This window comes from Candoia aspera, chromosome 3 (assembly GCF_035149785.1).
Source record: "Candoia aspera isolate rCanAsp1 chromosome 3, rCanAsp1.hap2, whole genome shotgun sequence".
Lineage (NCBI taxonomy): Eukaryota > Metazoa > Chordata > Lepidosauria > Squamata > Boidae > Candoia > Candoia aspera.
The window spans coordinates 52991684-53010960 of record NC_086155.1 but is presented as its reverse complement, the minus strand read 5'-3'; the positions used below and the strand labels follow the sequence as shown (position 1 = coordinate 53010960).

At 41.9% G+C, this 19277-nt stretch overlaps 1 protein-coding gene across 1 annotated transcript in view; it reads right to left on the bottom strand.

The window, feature by feature from the left end:
• KIF21B (kinesin family member 21B) overlaps positions 1-19277 on the bottom strand; it is an 86497-nt gene that overhangs the window by 21326 nt on the left and 45894 nt on the right. Inside the window, exons 9-20 of the mRNA XM_063297698.1 lie at positions 17486-17675; positions 14553-14616; positions 13175-13393; positions 11801-11885; positions 10171-10285; positions 9155-9346; positions 3876-4075; positions 3289-3396; positions 2009-2077; positions 1192-1421; positions 706-853; positions 397-591 (exon numbers count right to left, since the gene is read on the bottom strand). Of these exons, the coding sequence (XP_063153768.1) occupies positions 397-591; positions 706-853; positions 1192-1421; positions 2009-2077; positions 3289-3396; positions 3876-4075; positions 9155-9346; positions 10171-10285; positions 11801-11885; positions 13175-13393; positions 14553-14616; positions 17486-17675 (1815 nt within the window). The remainder of the gene's footprint in view (positions 1-396; positions 592-705; positions 854-1191; positions 1422-2008; positions 2078-3288; positions 3397-3875; positions 4076-9154; positions 9347-10170; positions 10286-11800; positions 11886-13174; positions 13394-14552; positions 14617-17485; positions 17676-19277) is intronic.

Sequence of the window (19277 nt, the reverse complement as noted above, 5' to 3'; positions counted from 1 at the left end):
CTTTGCATGAAATTCTCTCAATAGAGTTGTCCATGAGTAGCCAATTCCAATTATTCACTCACCAACTGAACCCACTGTGGACCACTAGAGTCTTGTCTCTTTTGTTTCTACAACAAGAGAGTTCTTCCAGAGTACTGATACTTAATGTAGATAACAGATTATCAGACTGATAAGATACAATTCCACACTGGAAAAGAGAAAAATTCCAGGACTTTCCCAAGTCTCCCAGGGTTCTTGTAAGGATTGTAAATCACAGTACTTTCTTAGTCACCCTTTGCTTCTGAGAATCTAAACGCAAGAAACCCAGCTATCAGCCTCAGTTAACCTCTGGGCTCATACCCAAACTATGGAATCCCCTCTCCCAAATCGCTTGCCTCAGGTGCAAATGGGACACACCTTGGTCTCTTCAATCTGCATAATGGTGGCCTGGCAGTCAGAAATACTGTCATTTATGTAGTCAAGATTGGCAGCCAACACTTCAATCTCCTCATTTAACTCCTGCAACCCCTTCTGTTCTTCTGGGTTCTCAGTTTGCAGTTTCCCCCTCTTCCCTAGAAGTCCTTCCTGCATCAGTGACAATTCCTCACGTTTCTGAAAGCGAGAAGAAAGAATTGAGTCTCTCTGCTAGGCCACTGTTCTGCAAAACACTCTGACCCCAAACCTTGTCCTCTATTCCAATGGAAGACACCCACCCACCCAATTCACCTTGATAAGACGCTCCATATCTGATTCCAGATTGATGACAGTCATTCTTTGCATGACAATATCAAAGACACGACGTTCCAGTGACTGCCACTTCAGGCGAGCTGTCTTATTAAAAGTCTGATTTGTACCTTTCTTTGGGAATCTTTTCCTGCAGAGGGAGATCACATAGCAAGAGATGAGCAGCACAATCCTGCCATTATGCTAAATTCTTGGCCATGCTACTCCAAGTACTTCTGAAGCAGAGGGATGTGGGTGGGAAACGACTCTGAATGCTACCAAGAAGGAATACCAATATTAGGAAAAGCCAAAGTCCCAGAAGGCAAGATTGGGTTTGAAAAATATCAATACACTGACACATACCCACACATAACACACACAAGTATGCACTTTCTGATACCTTCCTTGAGTAGGTATACCTACTCAAGGTATACCTTGAGTAGGTATACCTTGAATATAACCAAACTGTTAACTTGCACATTATCTGACCTGATGGTCCGAGTTCCATTTGTGGAAGAAGGAGAGTCTCCCAGAAAAGCATTGGTTTTTCTATTCCATTGGCGTACAATGCTAGAGACAGAACGAGAACCAGATTCTGGCTCTAAGGAGGTGGCGCTGGGGGAGACTTCAGCACCTGGCTCCACCATGGTTTGTTTCTGGTTCATCCTCCCAGCAACCCTATCAGACATAGGTTTGGCTAGACGACGCAGAGCAGAGACCTGGAAAGCCAGAAGAAAATAGTCCTGACAAATAGAAGTATGAAAGTAGGTTCAGGCATCAGTTTCAGGAGGAGAACCAAAAGTGATGCCATCTATCTCCAATAACAGCCCCAAACTGGAAGGGCAAATGGATCAGGACACATGGCAAAATGATGCAAAATGCCAGACGTTATCTGTAATCAAGCTCAAATAGTCTATCTAAGCTAAGACCCAATTTGGCAATTACACTAATCAAGTGATATGCTCAGCCTGTTGGTAAGAAATGACTGATTTGCTTGGGATAAACAGAAACTATAATTCTATTTAATAAATTTACATGCTCAAAAGATAAATTTTGGGTCTCCCCCTCCCACTCTGTGCAGAGCTCTAGTGATTCCTAAGTATGATAAATGTTTTTCTTGTTTGGTTAACTAAGGTTTCAGTTTGAGTGGCTATGTGTGATTGGTCCAACAAGCCACACTTAAGAAACCCACACATATTTCTGGAGTACAAGGAGATATTTCCAAAGTTGCAAAATGGCAAGGATTTTTTTAAAAAATGGAGATTGAACACTTGCTGTCCTTGTGCGTACTAAGCCTGTACCTCACCTCTTGGGTTTTTCTGCGCAAGACGATCTCCTGCTGTCGCTTCTGAGATTCCAACGTTCGTATTTGAAACTGCAAGCACAGTGGGAAAAAGACTATTGGCAACATCCCACAATGGGGCATCCAGGAAATAAACTTTCCTAAGGATGCTTCCCTGACTGCTCAGATAAAGCACTTAAGAGTACCTTATATTGAGGCCTAATATATATCAGTCGGGATTATCCAAACCCTTCCTGTTGCAGTGCCATGGGATTTATTGATGGAAAGTAGCTTAATGTAATTGCTGATCAAGAGGTGAGAGATAAAGCCTATATACAGCCTGCAGAAACTGTGAATTATAAGATGGGAAAACTCTGATTTCAGACTTCCACTGTATATTCTGCTTGGTTCCCAAGCATGCTCTTGTGGCACTGTTGGGAATATCAGTTCTTCTTTCGGCAATTCTTTTCTAAGGCTGTCAAGAGTTCCTCTAATTGAAACCCCAGCTCCAAAAAATCCTTGAAGTTTAGCTCCCTGCTTTTGTTCAGCTTTTCTATGATAGGTCATCTGGGGAGGCGAAAACTATCCTAGACAATATAAATTAATGGAGTATTTCTGGAATTGCTTTATTTTCTTCCTTGTTCGTTTTTAAAAGCATTTAAAATATTTAAAATGTTAAATTGTGGATTATATGAGGTCCTTAAGTAGGAAGTAGTAAAATCAAAACCTCAGGATTCTCATTAGATAAATTCCATATTGCATGTTAAACCAATATTTTAGTATATAATATTGTATATTTTTAATTTTTACAACTCACCTTTCCATCAGTTAATTGTGATATATTTTATATTCTAATATAAAATTATATATTTCATAAAGTTAGAATATAACCATATTTACTTAGGCTTAAGCTTCTGCAATGGCCCCTTTCCTGAACCTTTTCTTAAGACTAGAGATACATTTCTATGGAATAATTTATTGATAAAGATATTGTGAAAACATACCTTTATACATGTACACAACCTAAACTACTCACGGAATGTACGAAGGAGGAGAACAAGCAATTCTACATAAGCCTCCACTACCTATGAATCACCTGGCCACATCTCCAACACCCACATAAATTTAGCATGGACAAAAGTTGCAGGGTCTAATAAATTCAGACAGATCTCAAATCGAAACTTCCCTTTCAACCTATCCTCCTCTCTCCCTTCCACCCACACCACAGCTATTGGTCAACTCTACTAAGGAAGGACCCAAAGCGGGAAATGTAGGAGCATGGAACAAAAAATGTTCTCGCTCACCTCCTGCCTACGTTGCTCTTTCTTCAACTGGGCAATCTCCCGGTTCCTCTTGGTCTCTACCAATCGTCGTCTTTGTTGCTCTTCACGCATTTGTTTCATCAATGCTACCTATAAGTAACAGTGATATGTCAACTCAGTGATGTCATAATGGGAAAGATGGTCCTGCCAAAACAGCAATGAAGTGTCTATATTTGATTAACTGGAGGATATAAATAGTTGAGTTAGGATCAATACAGGGCTGAGATATTGTAAAGGCAGGAGTTTGGTTTGTACGGAAATCACCCAGATTCAAATCTCTGCTGGGATATCAAGCTAAACACACAGCTGATGACAAGTTACTAACTTTTGCCCCAACCAATCCTCACTAAACCTTTCAGAAAATAAAAATGGGACAAGATTCTCCCTGTAAAAGCATAGTAAAACAAAGAGAGAGAGAGGGATCATGTTTTGCCATGTTACAGTGTTCAACAAATGTTCCTCCTCAGCCTCTTTGTCACTGGCCTATGTCCAATATAGTCAGTAGAGAAACAGGCAGGCTCAACCCCCCCCTCCCCAAGAAGGCATGACTGACTTCTCAACTGAATTACCTTGGCTTTCTTCATCTCTGCTACTTCTGCATGCAGCTTCTTCAGCTCTCGCTCATATCGAGACTGGTTCTTGAGGAGGCGCGCATGCTCCTTCTGGGCAGCCTGCAACTTCTGCAGATCCCGATTCATCTCCCTTAAACGTTTCTCATAATCTGCTTTAATTTTGTTAGCCTTTTCTTCTGTATAGCATTCCATTGAACCTGAGAAGAAAGGAAAACAAGAAAGAAACTAATGTAAATCTCTATAAAGACACTGTACTTGGAGCAGTTTCTGAGAAGGCAGAAATGGAATAAACAAATAAGACAAATTAAGACAAGACAAAGGAGATTTTTCAAACAGACCTAAACTACCGCAACCATATTTGAAGACCTAAAAAAGTTAAATTTCTGGCACTCTTCCAACGTAACTCTAAATCCCACATTCTCCTAGAGTCATAGGGATCAGAATCACAGTTCAGGAAGAATATAGCAAAACCTTCCCAGGACCACACCCATTCAGAGAGCAAGCTGAGGAAGTGCATGACTGACTTTTTCTCCCATCATTATCAAAGCAGTAATTAATATGCTAGTAGAAAGAGTTGTAGTCTTCTCCCCAGCATTCAATAATGCAACTTTCATCTTATATTCTGAAATGGTACATTCCTTGGAAGATTTTTTGTTGTTTATTCATTTAGTCGCTTCCGACTCTTCATGACTTCATGGACCAGCCCACACCAGAGCTTCCTGTCGATCGTCAACACCCCCAGCCACCGCAGGGACGAGTCTGTCACCTCTAGAAGATCATCTATCCATCTTGCCCTTGGTCGGCCCCTCTTCCTTTTGCCTTCCACTCTCCCTAGCATCAGCACCTTCTCCAGGGTGTCCTGTCTTCTCATTATGTGGCCAAAGTATTTCAGTTTTGCCTTTAATATCGTTCCCTCAAGTGAGCAGTCTGGCTTTATTTCCTGGAGGATGGACTGGTTTGATCTTCTTGCAGTCCAAGGCACTCTCAGAATTTTCCTCCAACACCACAGTTCAAAAGCATCGATCTTCCTTCTCTCAGCCTTCCTTATGGTCCAGCTCTCGCAGCCATATGTTACTACGGGGAACACCACTGCTTTAACTATGCGGACCTTTGTTGTCAGTGTGATGTCTCTACTCTTAACTATTTTATCAAGATTTGTCATTGCTCTTCTCCCGAGGATTAAGCGTCTTCTGATTTCCTGACTGCAGTCAACATCTGCAGTAATCTTTGCACCTAGAAATACAAAGTCTTTCACTGTTTCTACATTTTCTCCCTCTATTTGCCAGTTATCAATCAAGCTGGTTGCCATAATCTTGGTTTTTTTGGGGTTTAGCTGCAAACCAGCTTTTGCACTTTCTTCTTTCACCTTCATCATAAGGCTCCTCAGTTCCTCTTCGCTTTTAGCCATCAAAGTGGTATCATCTGCATATCTGAGATTGTTAATGTTTCTTCCAGCAATTTTAACCCCAGCCTTGGATTCCTCAAGCCCAGCTTGTCGCATGATATGTTCTGCGTACAAGTTGAATAGGTAGGGTGAGAGTATACAGCCCTGCCGTACTCCTTTCCCAATCTTAAACCAGTCCGTTGTTCCGTGGTCTGTTCTTACTGTTGCTACTTGGTTGTTATACAGATTCTTCAGGAGGCAGACAAGATGACTTGGTATCCCCATACCACTAAGAACTTGCCACAATTTGTTATGGTCCATACAGTCAAAGGCTTTAGAATAGTCAATAAAACAGAAATAGATGTTTTTCTGAAACTCCCTGGCTTTTTCCATTATCCAGCGGATATTGGCAATTTGGTCCCTAGTTCCTCTGCCTTTTCTAAACGCAGCTTGTACATCTGGCAATTCTCGCTCCATGAACTGCTGAAGTCTACCTTGAAGGATCTTGAGCATTACCTTACTGGCATGTGAAATGAGTGCCACTGTTCGATAGTTTGAACATTCTTTAGTGTTTCCCTTTTTTGGTATGGGGATATAAGTTGATTTTTTCCAATCTGATGGCCATTCCTGTGTTTTCCAAATTTCCTGGCATATAGCATGCATTACCTTGACAGCATCATCTTGCAAGATTTTGAACAGTTCAGCTGGGATGCCGTTGTCTCCTGCTGCCTTGTTATTAGCAATGCTTCTTAAGGCCCACTCAACCTCACTCTTCAGGATGTCTGGCTCTAGCTCACTGACCACACCGTCAAAGCTATCCCTGATATTGTTATCCTTCCTATACAGGTCTTCTGTATATTCTTGCCACCTTTTCTTGATCTCTTCTTCTTCTGTTAGGTCCTTGCCATCTTTGTTTTTGATCATACCCATTTTTGCCTGGAATTTACCTCCGATGTTTCTAATTTTCTGGAACAGGTCTCTTGTCCTTCCTATTCTATTGTCTTCTTCCACTTCTGCGCATTGCTTGTTTAAAAATAATTCCTTATCTGTCATGAGTGCCGTTGAGCTGAAGTCATCAGCGCAATGGCACACATGACAATAGCAAGGAAACAGGGGAAGGGGCTCAAGATAAGTAGCCATCAACTCACAACGACTGAAGGTCAAGAAACAATAGCTAAACGGATCGCGGAGCACACCCAAGCCATTAGCGCTAATACAACGGAGATCGCCCAGCTGACAGCAATCACCGGAGGAATAGAGAAACCGATGATGGGCGATCCCGGAACGCCAGCGGGGCCTCGCAACCCCTCACCCACCGGCAGGTCAACGTGTTGGACAAAGGGGGGTGACGTGACCGCGAGTGAGGGGGCGCTGACCGGCGCGGGGTATTTAAACCCCGCACCGGCGCGCTCCTGTCACTCTCAGCTTTTTTCCGATGCTGTACCTGCGCTGTGAATAAACCAGAGCCTGTTCCACCGAACCAGTGTCTGAGCATTATTCAGAGGTAGGCAGCGCATGACATTATCTCTTCTAGCTAACCTCTGGAATTTTGCATTTAATTGGGCATATCTCCCCCTATCACTGTTGCCTTTTGCTTTCCTTCTTTCTTGGGCTACTTCTAGAGTCTCAGCAGACAGCCATTTTGCCTTCTTGGTTTTCTCTTTCTTTGGGATGTATTTTGTTGCTGCCTCCTGAACAATGTTGCAAACTTCTGTCCAGAGTTCTTCCGGGACCCTATCTACTAAGTCCAGTCCCTTAAATCGATTCTTCACCTCCACTGCATATTCCTTAGGAATATTAGTGAGCTCATATCTAGCTGATCTGTGGGTCTTCCCTAATCTCTTTAGTCTGATCCTAAATTGTGCAATAAGAAGTTCATGATCTGAACTACAGTCAGCTCCAGGTCTACAGTTACCAACTGTATAGATGTCCGCCACCTTTGGCTGCAAAGGATGTAGTCAATCTGATTCGGTGTTGTTCATCTGGTGCAGTCCATGTATAAAGCCGTCTCTTAGGTTGTTGGAAGAGTGTGTTTGTTATGCAGAGTGAATTGTCTTGGCAAAATTCTATCAGCCTATGTCCTGCTTCGTTTTGTTCTCCCAGGCCATGCTTACCTATAATTCCAGGTGTCATTTGACTGCCCACCTTAGCATTCCAGTCTCCCGTGATGAAAATAACATCTCTTTTAGGCGTGTTGTCCAGTAGGTGCTGCAGATCCTCATAGAACTGCTCTACTTCAGCTTCTTCAGCATCTGTGGTTGGGACGTATATTTGGATCACTGTGATGTTAGATGGCTTGCCCTGAATTCGAATTGAGATCATTCTGTCGTTTTTTGGATTGTATCCAAGCACTGCTTTAGCCACTTTACCATTAATTATGAAGGCTACTCCATTTCTTCTGTGGTCCTCTTGTCCACAGTAGTAGATCTGGTGGTCATTTGATGTGAAGTGGCCCATTGCAGTCCATTTCAGTTCACTGATGCCCAAAATGTCTATCTTTAATCTTGACATCTCACCAATAACCACATCTAATTTGCCCTGCCTCATAGATCTTACATTCCAGGTTCCAATGGTGTGTTGACCTTAGAACATCGGATTCGCCGTTCACCACCAGCACCGTCGGCTGCTAGCCGTCCTTTCGGCTTTGAGCTAGCTGCGTCATCACGTCTGGGGCTAGTTGAACTCATCCTCTGTTCCTCCCCAGTAGCATTTTGACCATCTTCCGACCTGGGGGTCTCATCTTCCGATGGTATACCGACATATCTCTGGTTGTACTGATCCATTTAGTTTTCACAGCAAGAATACTGGGGTGGATTGCCATTACCTTCCCCAGGGATCGCATTTAGTCTGACCTCTCTGTCATGACCTTCCTGTCTTGGGTGGCCCTTCACGGTTTAGCTCATGGCATCATTGAGGTGCTCAAGCTCCAGCACCACGACAAGGTAACGATCCTTTGATGAAGTCCTTGGAAGATACTATAACTTTTTTCCTGAACATATAGCTCAGTTTTCCATCATAAGGAGATAATGGTAGATAGGAAAAGAAAAGCATATACTTAGAAGGAAACTGGGCTTCATACACATGTGAAACACATGTGTGTGGAAAAGATAGCACAGACATGCATCTGGAAAAGACAGCACTCCCACATATACAAGCCAAAGTATGGCTCCGGTACATAGATGACACTTTCGTCATAATACAAAAGAAACAACTGGAAGAAACTCACGAAACCAGATGAACAATCAAATAGCACAATACACCCTAATCAAGGAACTATTAACTCAGTCAATCAACCAAGCAGCAAACAATAGCCCAATCAAAGAACTCCCAAGGAGAGAACAACACCCCTACCAACACAAGCAGGGCAAGCCACTGCATATAAACAGAGAACAAGGCCCTCCCCCGCTTTGCACTGAAGATGTTGCCTAGTCTGGCAATGAAAAGTCTGCAAGAAAACAACAAGGCTCAGAGAGCACCAAGGACTCCACATGTGAAACTGCTTAAACTGGTCTTTTTGGTGATCACTCAGCTGATTACACAGCATCTGACCATTTTGACAGTAAAGTTTGATTCATTGCATCGTACTGGGAATAATAAATTATGAGTTAATATGTTGTGCATACTTATTGTGGTTTGTCAACAATAATTTACGGAGTCAACATTATGGATGAACCACACCACTGCAATTAAAACAAATCATGGTTTAACATAAAGTGTAAATCCAACCAAAGTGTTCAAGCTGAAGACTCATTAATTTGAGACTCAGTCCTTCTGCATTCAAACCATAGCTTTGGCTGTGCATTCAGATAAAAAGCCTTTCAGTACCAGAACAACGCAAGCAGACTCTGATCAATCTGTTAATATCCCATTTTCCCAACCACTGTGTCCTTACAGAGATTCTGCAGCACCCTGTCTCTCTCCAGCTGAGTGTCACGGATCTTGTTCTGCAGCAGAATCAGCTTTTCCTCATACTGGTGCTTCAACGTCTGCAGGCGCCGCTGGCTGTTCTCCAACTCATCTATTAGTTTCTGTTTGATCTCAATTTCACAGGTCAGGTCAGCCAGATCAGCTTGGAAATTTGCTGCTAAATAAATTGAAAAAAGAGATACAAATAAATGTACCATGATCTTGCACCTCAGGCAACCTTCTGATTCAGTCATATTTCCCTTTTTTCCACCAAAAGTCACTTGATATGATTATATTTCTGCTGCTGAGCAGAGTTGCTGGTATTTTAAACCTGTTTTTCTTGGGGAAATTCTCATGGGTTTTCTTTTAATCTCAACCAGTGCATGTGTTGCTGCCCATACTCACATAAGCATAATGGAGTGCCACCCAAAGAACTGGCTATTGCCTTGTGCTGCCCTCAAAATCCAAGAGCTGTACCAGGTTTTGAAGATGGTGGGAACTAAATTCACAACAACCTTCTTTGATGCATAATGCCTCTTATGAAACTTAACATGGCCTTTTCCACCCAGGGCGTTAGATAACAACTTCCATCATCCTACCAGCATATCCAAGGTTGCCTATGTGTTCCCAGGTAATTGGGAAATACTACAGCAATACTTAAAATGATAGCATATGGCCTGTGCTCTAATCAATCCTAATAAAAGACCCATATGCACCTGAAACCAGTATGCTGCTATGCATTCACCTGGCATCAGGAAGCATCTATCTATCTATCTGTTGTTGAGAAATATGAATGGGAAAATTCTTCTGCGTTTGTATTCATATTTTACTTCTGAGATTTTCACTAGCACAGTGACTGGCCAATGTGGAAACAGTTGCTGGACAAAATGGAATTTTTAATCTGTTCTGACATGATGGTTCTTATAGTTTCATCATTACAGTGATGGCGTTATGCACTATGCAGTGCGAAATAGTTCTTCAACATTTACTGCATTATATTACCTTTTTCTTCAACATCTGAGTCAGAATCCACCAAACTTTCTTCACTTCCTGAATCTTCTTCATCTTCTTCCTCCTGGCCGCCTTCTTCCTCACAGCCACTTTCATCCCTTTCCTCCTTAAAAAGGAGGCAAACCATGATAAAAAATATAGAAGTTGCAATACCACTCCTTCCAAGTTATTATAGTATTAACCGCTCCTAATTTCTATTTGCCCCTGACGTACTATTGTCTATTTCTCTTGGTTCTTTGCTCTTTTTGCTACAGTAGGCACTGATTTTGGAAGTAACTTGGTCTGGTGAATTTTGCAAGGTTTAATACAGCCATCTCTCAGCCAGTGTCCTCCAGATCTGTTGGGATTTCAACACATAGGCAAGGTTTAGAGTTCTAAGAGTTGAATTGCCATATATCTGGGTGCTGTCAGATTAGAGAGGAGATGTTGCCTCCTGTAAATCTTATTTCCCCTCTTAATTTTAACCATACTCTTCCAGTGAGCCAATCAGCAAAACACTAAGAATCCAAACTATGAACAATGATGCCATATCCAATAAGAAAATTCAGTCAGAACTCAGAAAAGGTGTTGGGAAAGCTTGGTGTCCAAAGCACTGCATTGGCTGCCAGTTCATTTCTGTGCAAAATACAAAGTGGTGGATGCTATGTTTAAAACCCTATACAGCTGAGATCTAGGCTTTCTGAGAGGCTCTCTCCTTCTATATGCACCTGTACCCTTCCTGAGATTTTTCTACAGTCACTGTGAGCTCATCTAGTATTGCTCAGGTTTTAAAATACCTATTTTGTACAGGCTTTTAACTGCCAATTCAAATGTTAATTTTAATTATTAATTCTAACGGTTTTCCTTTTTTATTTTATTTCTTAGTTTAAGAGTTGTGCTATTTCAGTTTTAAATCATTCTTATGATAAACTGCATTAAAAGCCCTAAGCTTTTGTTTGATTTGCTAAATAAGGATAGAATTCTTAGATTAGACTGGAATGTTTGCAATTTCTTATTTTGATTTATAATTCATATTATACTAGCTATTGATTGATAGCAAGTCCCCTGCTTCTTGGCTGGCCTGATCATCACAGCATATGCCTTCAAATGGGCTTTATGCAGGGCCTTATCAGATTTGGATCAGGCCTTCCTCTAGCTGTGTACCTGCCTAAGTTTACCTGAGTACCACAGGGCCACCTTTCATTTATATATATGCACTCATGTACACTTTTATTTAAGGACATAAGAGCACCCTACAAAGTCACTCAAGTTTCGAGACAGAGAAGTACTGATATTGACCCATTGCACTAAACAGGACTGCTGCTTGCCTTCTCTACTTCACACGCTGAATGGCATTAGATTAAAGAAAAGCATGGAGGGGATGAGACAAGATATTATTTCATTCTGAAGCCTAAGGAATTGCTGGCAATTGCTTATGTCAGGAGACTCTGAAAGCAGGTTAAATTTGGTTAATGGGAAAACTCACAAAGAAATCTTTTTTAGTTCAAGCTGAGCCTTCATTTTAATACGCTGAAAAACTGCTTTCATCCTCTTTATCAAGTCTCTGCAGTGAGTGGAGCACAAGGGATGGGTGAGTAAAGGCCAAAGAAGTTACACACACATGAAGAGGAAAACCCCTTACCTCTTCTGCCTCGTTCTCATCATTCTCATCTGCCTCGTTTCCCTGCTGCAGCCTCAACCGCTTCTTAAACCCTTCTTTCTCTGGGCTACCAAAGAAAAGTGATTTTTATGACAACATTTGTCTTGTTTTTCAGTCATTTATTTTGTTCTAGATTTCAGCCAAAAGGGCAGAAGATCCACTATCGAAGTTGATATAATTACAGCCAAAAGAACATGTTTTTTTTATATCAATAATGAAAAACATCAACAGGACAGTCAGTCTAAAGACTAATCTTTCTGTAGATCTTCCAAGCAGCTTTTGGCCAAGTCCCTTCACTTGGGTCTCTTCACAAGCCATCAGCAAGACAGACCCATCCATACTTACCATCTTTACAGTATGTATAGCAGTATAGCAGTAAAATTTTGAACTGCAGGAAATCATCACAAGAGTGGGCATAGAGACAAAAAGAATGGCAAAATACACCATAATATCTAATTTATAAATATCAGAATGAGTACAATGTATGCATATTACACAGGAGCGACCACCATGGAGCACAGCGGTGCTTACTTTTAGCTGCTAGGTTCAACTTGCAGAACACACTGAATGTTAGTAAAATATCTTCAGCCAGCTGAAACACAACCTATAAGGTTTTAATTAGAAATTCAAATTTATCTTACTAATAAATTAGCACATAAACTGCTGCTATAAGTTAGGGATCCAAGAAAGCAAAAAAAAAAAAATGGTATCAAAACTCTGCTTGATTTCTTTTTCTCCTTCACTGATTTCTTATATACTAAGCAGGCACAAATGACAGATAGCTCAAAGCCTTATTTATAAACACTCAATTCACTAGTCAGAGCAAGTAATCCTGTCAGTTACCTGGCCCTATATTTTACTATTCTAATTTGAAAGAAGTCCCAAGCAGTGCTCTCTGGCAATTTTCTTTGCTACACCACTGATTTGTGTGTGTGTTTGTGTCCAAGTTAGTCTTAACTCCTGGCAACTGCCTGGACAGATCCATGCAGTTTTCTTGGCAAGATTTCCCGAAGTAGCTTGCTCTTGCCTTCTTGAGAGTGAGTGACAGACCCAAAGTTATCCAGTTTAGTCATGTCCAGGGTGGGACTATAGCTCACAATCACTTGGTTTCTAGCCCAGGGCCTTTAACCACTACACCAAACTGGCACTCCTACCACTGATTATGTAAGTGAAAAAAATGGTATGCAGTCTTCACTCCTGATTGCTGAGACACAAGAATTCGTAAAGGGTGGGAAGGATGGAAGGAGGGGGATTGTCCTATCCCTAGGCTAGAAACCAAGAGACTGTGATTTATAGTCCCACCTTGGGCATGTTATAAAGATTGTGGCAATTGATGAAATGGGAGATGTGGTTTACCTTTTTTTTCGCAGCTTTGTCTCCTTCTTCAGCCTCTCAAGATCTTGCTTGGCCCACTGTAGGACTTCAGAGGCTTCAGCTTCCTCTGAGGCAGGGGAATTTGAAGCTCCCAATCCAGTCCCTGGTGATAAACCCAGGGAATAGGGCAGTCTGGATGAAACCCGATTCAGATTGCGACGCAGTGATTCATTCATAGCTTCACTCTCCAAAAGTTTTGTCCTATAAAGATGACCAAAAAACCCCCAACTGTTACATACTGAAGTGCATCCATCTAATTAGAGACAAATTTCTTTGAAGTTCTCTGGCAGGGAGAATCTCTTTGCCCAGAAAGCATGAGGCAATATATTTGATATCATCTTTTAATGGCATCAGATCCTAAGTTCAGAAGACCACTCTGCTATATTGCAAGAACAGGAATCAATAAGCAAAATATGGCCCAAAATATGCCCCCCAGAAAATCCATTTACACAGCAGAAAACACAAAATTGAAAATATAAAAGGATAAAGCAAATGAAAGAAGTTCATCCTGCTCAGTTCCTCAGAAAACAAGTTCAGGTTGCACTGCAGAAATTGTCTGATATTAAGGGTTGATTCAAACACTGAGGAATTATTTTTCATTAAGAATTTAGCAGTGGTCAAAATGTAGCATGGAAGTTAGAAATAAATCTTTTTTCTGTACAATGTTTTCAAGTGTAAACACAGGTCATACAACATAACCTATGGTGCCTGAAAACTTAATTTTTTGGAGCTTTGCAAATAAGGAAGATTTAATCCTGCCCATCCATATCCTTCAGTTAAAAATTGGCTTCCAAAAGAGATAGTTGGAAAACATACTGCAACCATGCCTTTGTGCCAGTTGTATATTTATAAGAATTGTTAATGTTAAACATTTCTTTTCTATTGTCTTATTCCATCCGTGTATTTGTATATAAACGTAGCAGCTCTGCCTTTCTTGCATCTGCATGTCTGGATGACAGTGAAATCTGGTTACTGTGAGTTTATGAAGTTATGGCTGTTCCAATTGTATGTTCCTGCATCCATGCCTGTTGTGGTTGCTGCATCTTTTGTGCGCATACAGCCTGGTACCACTGAGACCAACTTTTGATTGGTACCACTTTTGTACTGGTACCACTGTCCAACTTTGGGCGCCACCAATACAAATGTAAAAATAAAGCAAGTCAGACTGTAAATCTTGTGTAGTGTGAAGAAGTTCTTAGATACTTTAATTTACAGTCTTTGTACCTTCTGAGATATTACAAATTTCTAAGTGCTTTAAATTTTCTTTTATACCAGAAAGTTTTTCCCTCATCTTAATATGGCTGGCAGCTCCAAAAAAAAAAAAAAAAAAGGAACATAAAGCAAAAATGTTTCTACTTACCTGAGATCTTCAATTTCCCTGATGTAGTTCTGGATCAGAGCACCAATAGCCTCATTACCATCACCTGGAAGATAAGAACAAGTAAGAAACAAAACATCAACAATAACGAAAATAGCTTTTAAAACTGAAGCAGTCAAGTTAAGAGAAAAAGCTAGGTAAAAACGTCCTAAGGAAATGCAAGAAAACTTCTTGATTACTAGGAATGCTGCAGGCAAGAATCCTAAAACTGAACTATATGTAACAATAGCCACATGCTTAACTACCTTTAATCTGGAGGAAAAATACCTGAGGGTCCCAGCAATCCAGAACTTCACCCAATCAGAATCCCACATCAGATTTTTGTTTTGCAATAACAGCATTTTTGGGAGAGGCAAACAAAAAGAGGGAGGGAGTGGAGTGGAGCCATGACCTGGATTATGTTATTTTTCCCCTTTGTAATGGCACCAAGACAAGAAGACACACACTAGAATTAAGAAGGCAGAGTATGTTTGGAAGGGTTGGTGGACAAAGGTGATGGCTGTGGAAAGAGTAGAAGATCTTCTGGTGCTGCTGCAACTATCAGTAGCTATTAAGAACTACTGGAACAATAGCAATGGGGGCTGGGACAATCAGAGCACCTAGACTGGTTGGCGAGGAGTGGCATTGCAGGGAGCAGGGTTCCAGACATTCAAAGAGGTCCAGGAACTAGAGAAGATGCTGGAGACAGAGCTGAATGGCTGGACTAAAATCAAATGTTTGACAATAGCACCACCAATCAGCAGCCAGTCTCTGGGCTCTGAGTGGCACTGGGAGAGAGATGGCAGGGTTCAGGGGGGTTGGTTTGATGGAGGGGAAGGGGCAGACAGTAATATTCCAGTGGTGATGGGCAGAGGGAGATATGTTAGGGGACAGGGGGCTTACCTGGTGTCTTATACTGAAGACAACCCTAATGCCTAGTCATTGGATCATCAGTGGCCCCAGGCTCAAGCTGTTGCTACTTAATGCCAGGTTGGCCTGTAATAAGGTGTTCCTTACCTAGAACCTTATCATGGATAAGACAGCCAACCTACATGTGTTACTGAGACCAGGGTAGGCATGGAGGGGGAAGGTTCCCCTCTTGGAAATGTGCCCACCTGTGGTTTGAGTGAGGCATCAGGGCAGGAACAGTGGACTAGCTACTGTCATCTAGAACAGCACTTCTCAGACTCAGCAACTTTAAGATGGGTAGAACTACCACCAGAATAACCCAGCCAGCAAGCCGTCCATACATTTTAAAATTGCTGAGGTTGAAAAACACTGATCTAGAAGACTCTTGTGATTTTCATAGGTGCTGCCTGGCAGATTACCAGATTTGAGACTGTTTGTGAAATTGGGATCTATGGAGCAGATGGGATTGCTGCTACTGTATCAGCCTCTCTGTTGTGTAGCAGCTTTCCTGCCCAGACTGCTTAATGCTGTGGCTTGGTTGGCAGTGAAGTTTACCAGACTTATGGTACTGGACTCTCTAATCTGCCTTTCCTAGGTGCAGAGTCTGAAGCAGCTTGGGAGTTCATGGCCCCCATAGCAACCATGGACTTGGCCCAAATAATCTCATTGAGGGACCAATGCACAGTGGAAATCACACAATGGATCTGCTTTTTGTTTCAGGGCAGTAGCACCATGACCTGGAATGGGAGGATGTCATTTTTTGTTCCTTATCATAGATAGATCATTTAGGGATTGTTCTGGAGTTCTCCATATCTGCTCCCTACTGCAGAGAGGGAAGATCCATTTGAAGGGTGGATCTCTTGAATTGATTACTACAATGCACTCTACATGGGCTGCCATTGAATACCACTTGGAAGCTACAGCTGGTCCAGAACACAACAGCACAAGTAGTCATGGGTGCACCATGTAACACCACTACTTCATGGATTGCACTGGCTGTCAGTGGACTTCCAGATGAAATTCAAGGTGCTGGTTGTCTTTTATAACAATGGTTCCCAACCTCTTTGGCACAAGGGGCCGGTTTTGTGGAAGACAATTTTTCCACAGACCGGGGGGGGGGGAGGGATGGTTTCGGGATGATTCAAGCGCTTCCTCTTTTTCCCGACCTTTTATTTTTTTTTCTTCGTGCTGTTTGGAGATAGCAGCCAATGGGCTTGCTTTTTCTGACAGGAGGCGGAGCTCAGGCGGTAATGCAAGCGATGGGGAGCGGCTGTAAATACTTAGGCTGTAAATTCGCTCACTTGCCCACCACTCACCTCCTGCTGTGTGGCCCGGTTCCTAACAGGCCATAGACCGGTACAGGTCTGCAGCCCGGGGGTTGGGGACCTCTGTTCTATAAAGCCATTCAAAGCACAGGATCTGGTTATTTGCAGGACTGCCTGTCTCGAATTTCATCTGTTCATCTAATAAGATCTAACAGGCTTGGAATTCTCCAGGTCCCATCACTCAAACACTGTCATCTGGTGGGACTCAGGAGATGGCCTTCTCGGTCACTGTGTCTACCCTATGGAATAGAATTCCCCCAATATCTAGGTGGTCCCAACCCTGTCTGCCTTCTAAAGGCTCTGAAGACCTGGGTTTTCCTCCAGGCACTGGGTCAGGAGGTTTTGCAAGTCTTTCCTGATTGTTTCTGGTTGTCTGAGCTGCCTCTGTCGCAATGTTTTATTATGTTTTATTCTTTGTTGACTGTTATTTGTTGTTTTTAATTGTGTACACTGACCTGAGTTGCATGTTGTATATGTAGCCATATAAACTGAATAAATAAATGTTTCTGAAGTAGCTGTTACTCCAAAAGCAATGTGCCCATATTAAGCATATTTGTCTCAACATATAAGTAATGTCACATGCAATCTGTTCCTTAGTGAAGGAACTCTGTAAATTCAAAGGTTCTATTGTTATTTAAGAAGTCTACAGAGTTTACTCTAAGCTGGGTTTTGAACTGCAGTAGGAACCCCTCACAGTCTCACCTGCCTTGGCAAGAATCAGGTTGGCTTCCTGGCTCATCAAATGGGTGACACGGATGTTGATTGCATCAATAGCCTCCTGCATGGCTTTCACCCGCATACGTAAAGTGGTGTTCTCCTTCTGCAGCATGGCATTCTCCTGGTATAGGTCACTGTAGCCTTCAGAACCATCTTCTCCAATAACACGCTTACCCTTTGGGGTGGGAAGGAAACAGTGGGAAAGGCTGAAGTCAACAAAAAGCTGTCAGTTGGGTATTCTGTCTGAGTAGCAGTTACAGGGCAACACCATGTCTTATTCTGGTATTGGGATATTTATTCTCATACATGTTGAGGTAGGGTGCCTTTCATATCCTTCTGAACAAGTAATAGAAGTAGTAGACAAGATGTATTTCTTTGTTTCTCTGTTCAGTTTTTGACTGTGAAGTCTGCATAGAGGTTATAACATGTTGATACACAATAACATTAAATCATTAAACTACAGCATAAATAAATAAATTGCATATAAACATCGTGTGTGCCAGGACTAGAAAAGCAGGATAACTGCAGCCTATAACTCAGAATAGACTTGCCTTTACTGTCTTTCTAAATAGCTAGTATGGCAGATCTGGCAAATTGCCATTAGAAGACAGACATCAGGAAGCTACCTCAACTCGAAACACTTCTGTTTTGAAGTGTCATCTTGATGTGAAAAAGTGAGGTACTCCGCCTTAAACCTCCAATCAAAAACTATGGGCTGTTCTGCTTTGGCAGAAATATCTTTGGTGCATGCATGTGTGCAGAGTAGTTTGAGGGCCAGTGAAGTAGCCAGGGTGATACAGTATAGCAGCAGTGTGGCAGGGCATACAAGTGGGGCTTCATTTCACTTCTTGGAGCTACATCAAAAGAGTGTTTTATTATTTGAACCTCAGTCAAAGCAAGCTCTCCTCAGACACTTCATAAAGCCTACTCCTCAGTTACATGGCAGGGCAGAGCTGATACAATTCCCTCATTGTTACAGTTAGTAATTCACTAGAAATGCAGCAGATTCAGTGGCCCAGTTCACACGTAACACAATGGTACAACATGATCTGGTTTGGGTTTAGCATGATTCATGGGCAAAAAAGGATTGATCCACACACTATGGTTTAAAAAAACTTAGCTTAGTATTATATGCAAACAGAATCAATGAGTTAGGTGGAATAAATGAGTACACTTCTGAATGTTCATATATTTAGTAAAGCCACCTTTTAAGTCCCAAACTGTCATTTCACCTCATCTTTCTTGCAACTTCACAACTCCGTGAAAGTATTTGGAGATGGGGGAGAGTGTCCTAACTACCAGGAAACACACTGAGACAATGAACTGGTCTCTAATATTTATTACTAGTACTTAACAAGAATCCTAACAAACTGAAGAAGCGTGGGGAAAACCCAGACATATAACCCCCAAGGGTTAAGGCGGTCCCGATCTGTGTCTCTTTGAATGGCTGAACAGTTCCTCAGTGCTACGCATGCGCTTGACAGTCTGGATGGGAGCCCCCTGCTCTCCATCCTTACTCATGACAGAGAGACTGTTTATGAGCTGACAAAATTTTGAATGTCCTTTCGGCTCTGCTCTTACTGGCCAGGGGATATACTAACTCCTCAACTTCAGAGATCACCTTCCTTCATTAAAACACAGTCTTGGCTTATCTAAGAGACAATGTACTCCAATTAGACCACATGTAGTTTCACTCCTCACAATGCAAACCTTTCACCCTTGGACTCTTAAAAAAAGTGGGGGGAGGAGAAATGGAGCCAACTCCTGCTATTTACTG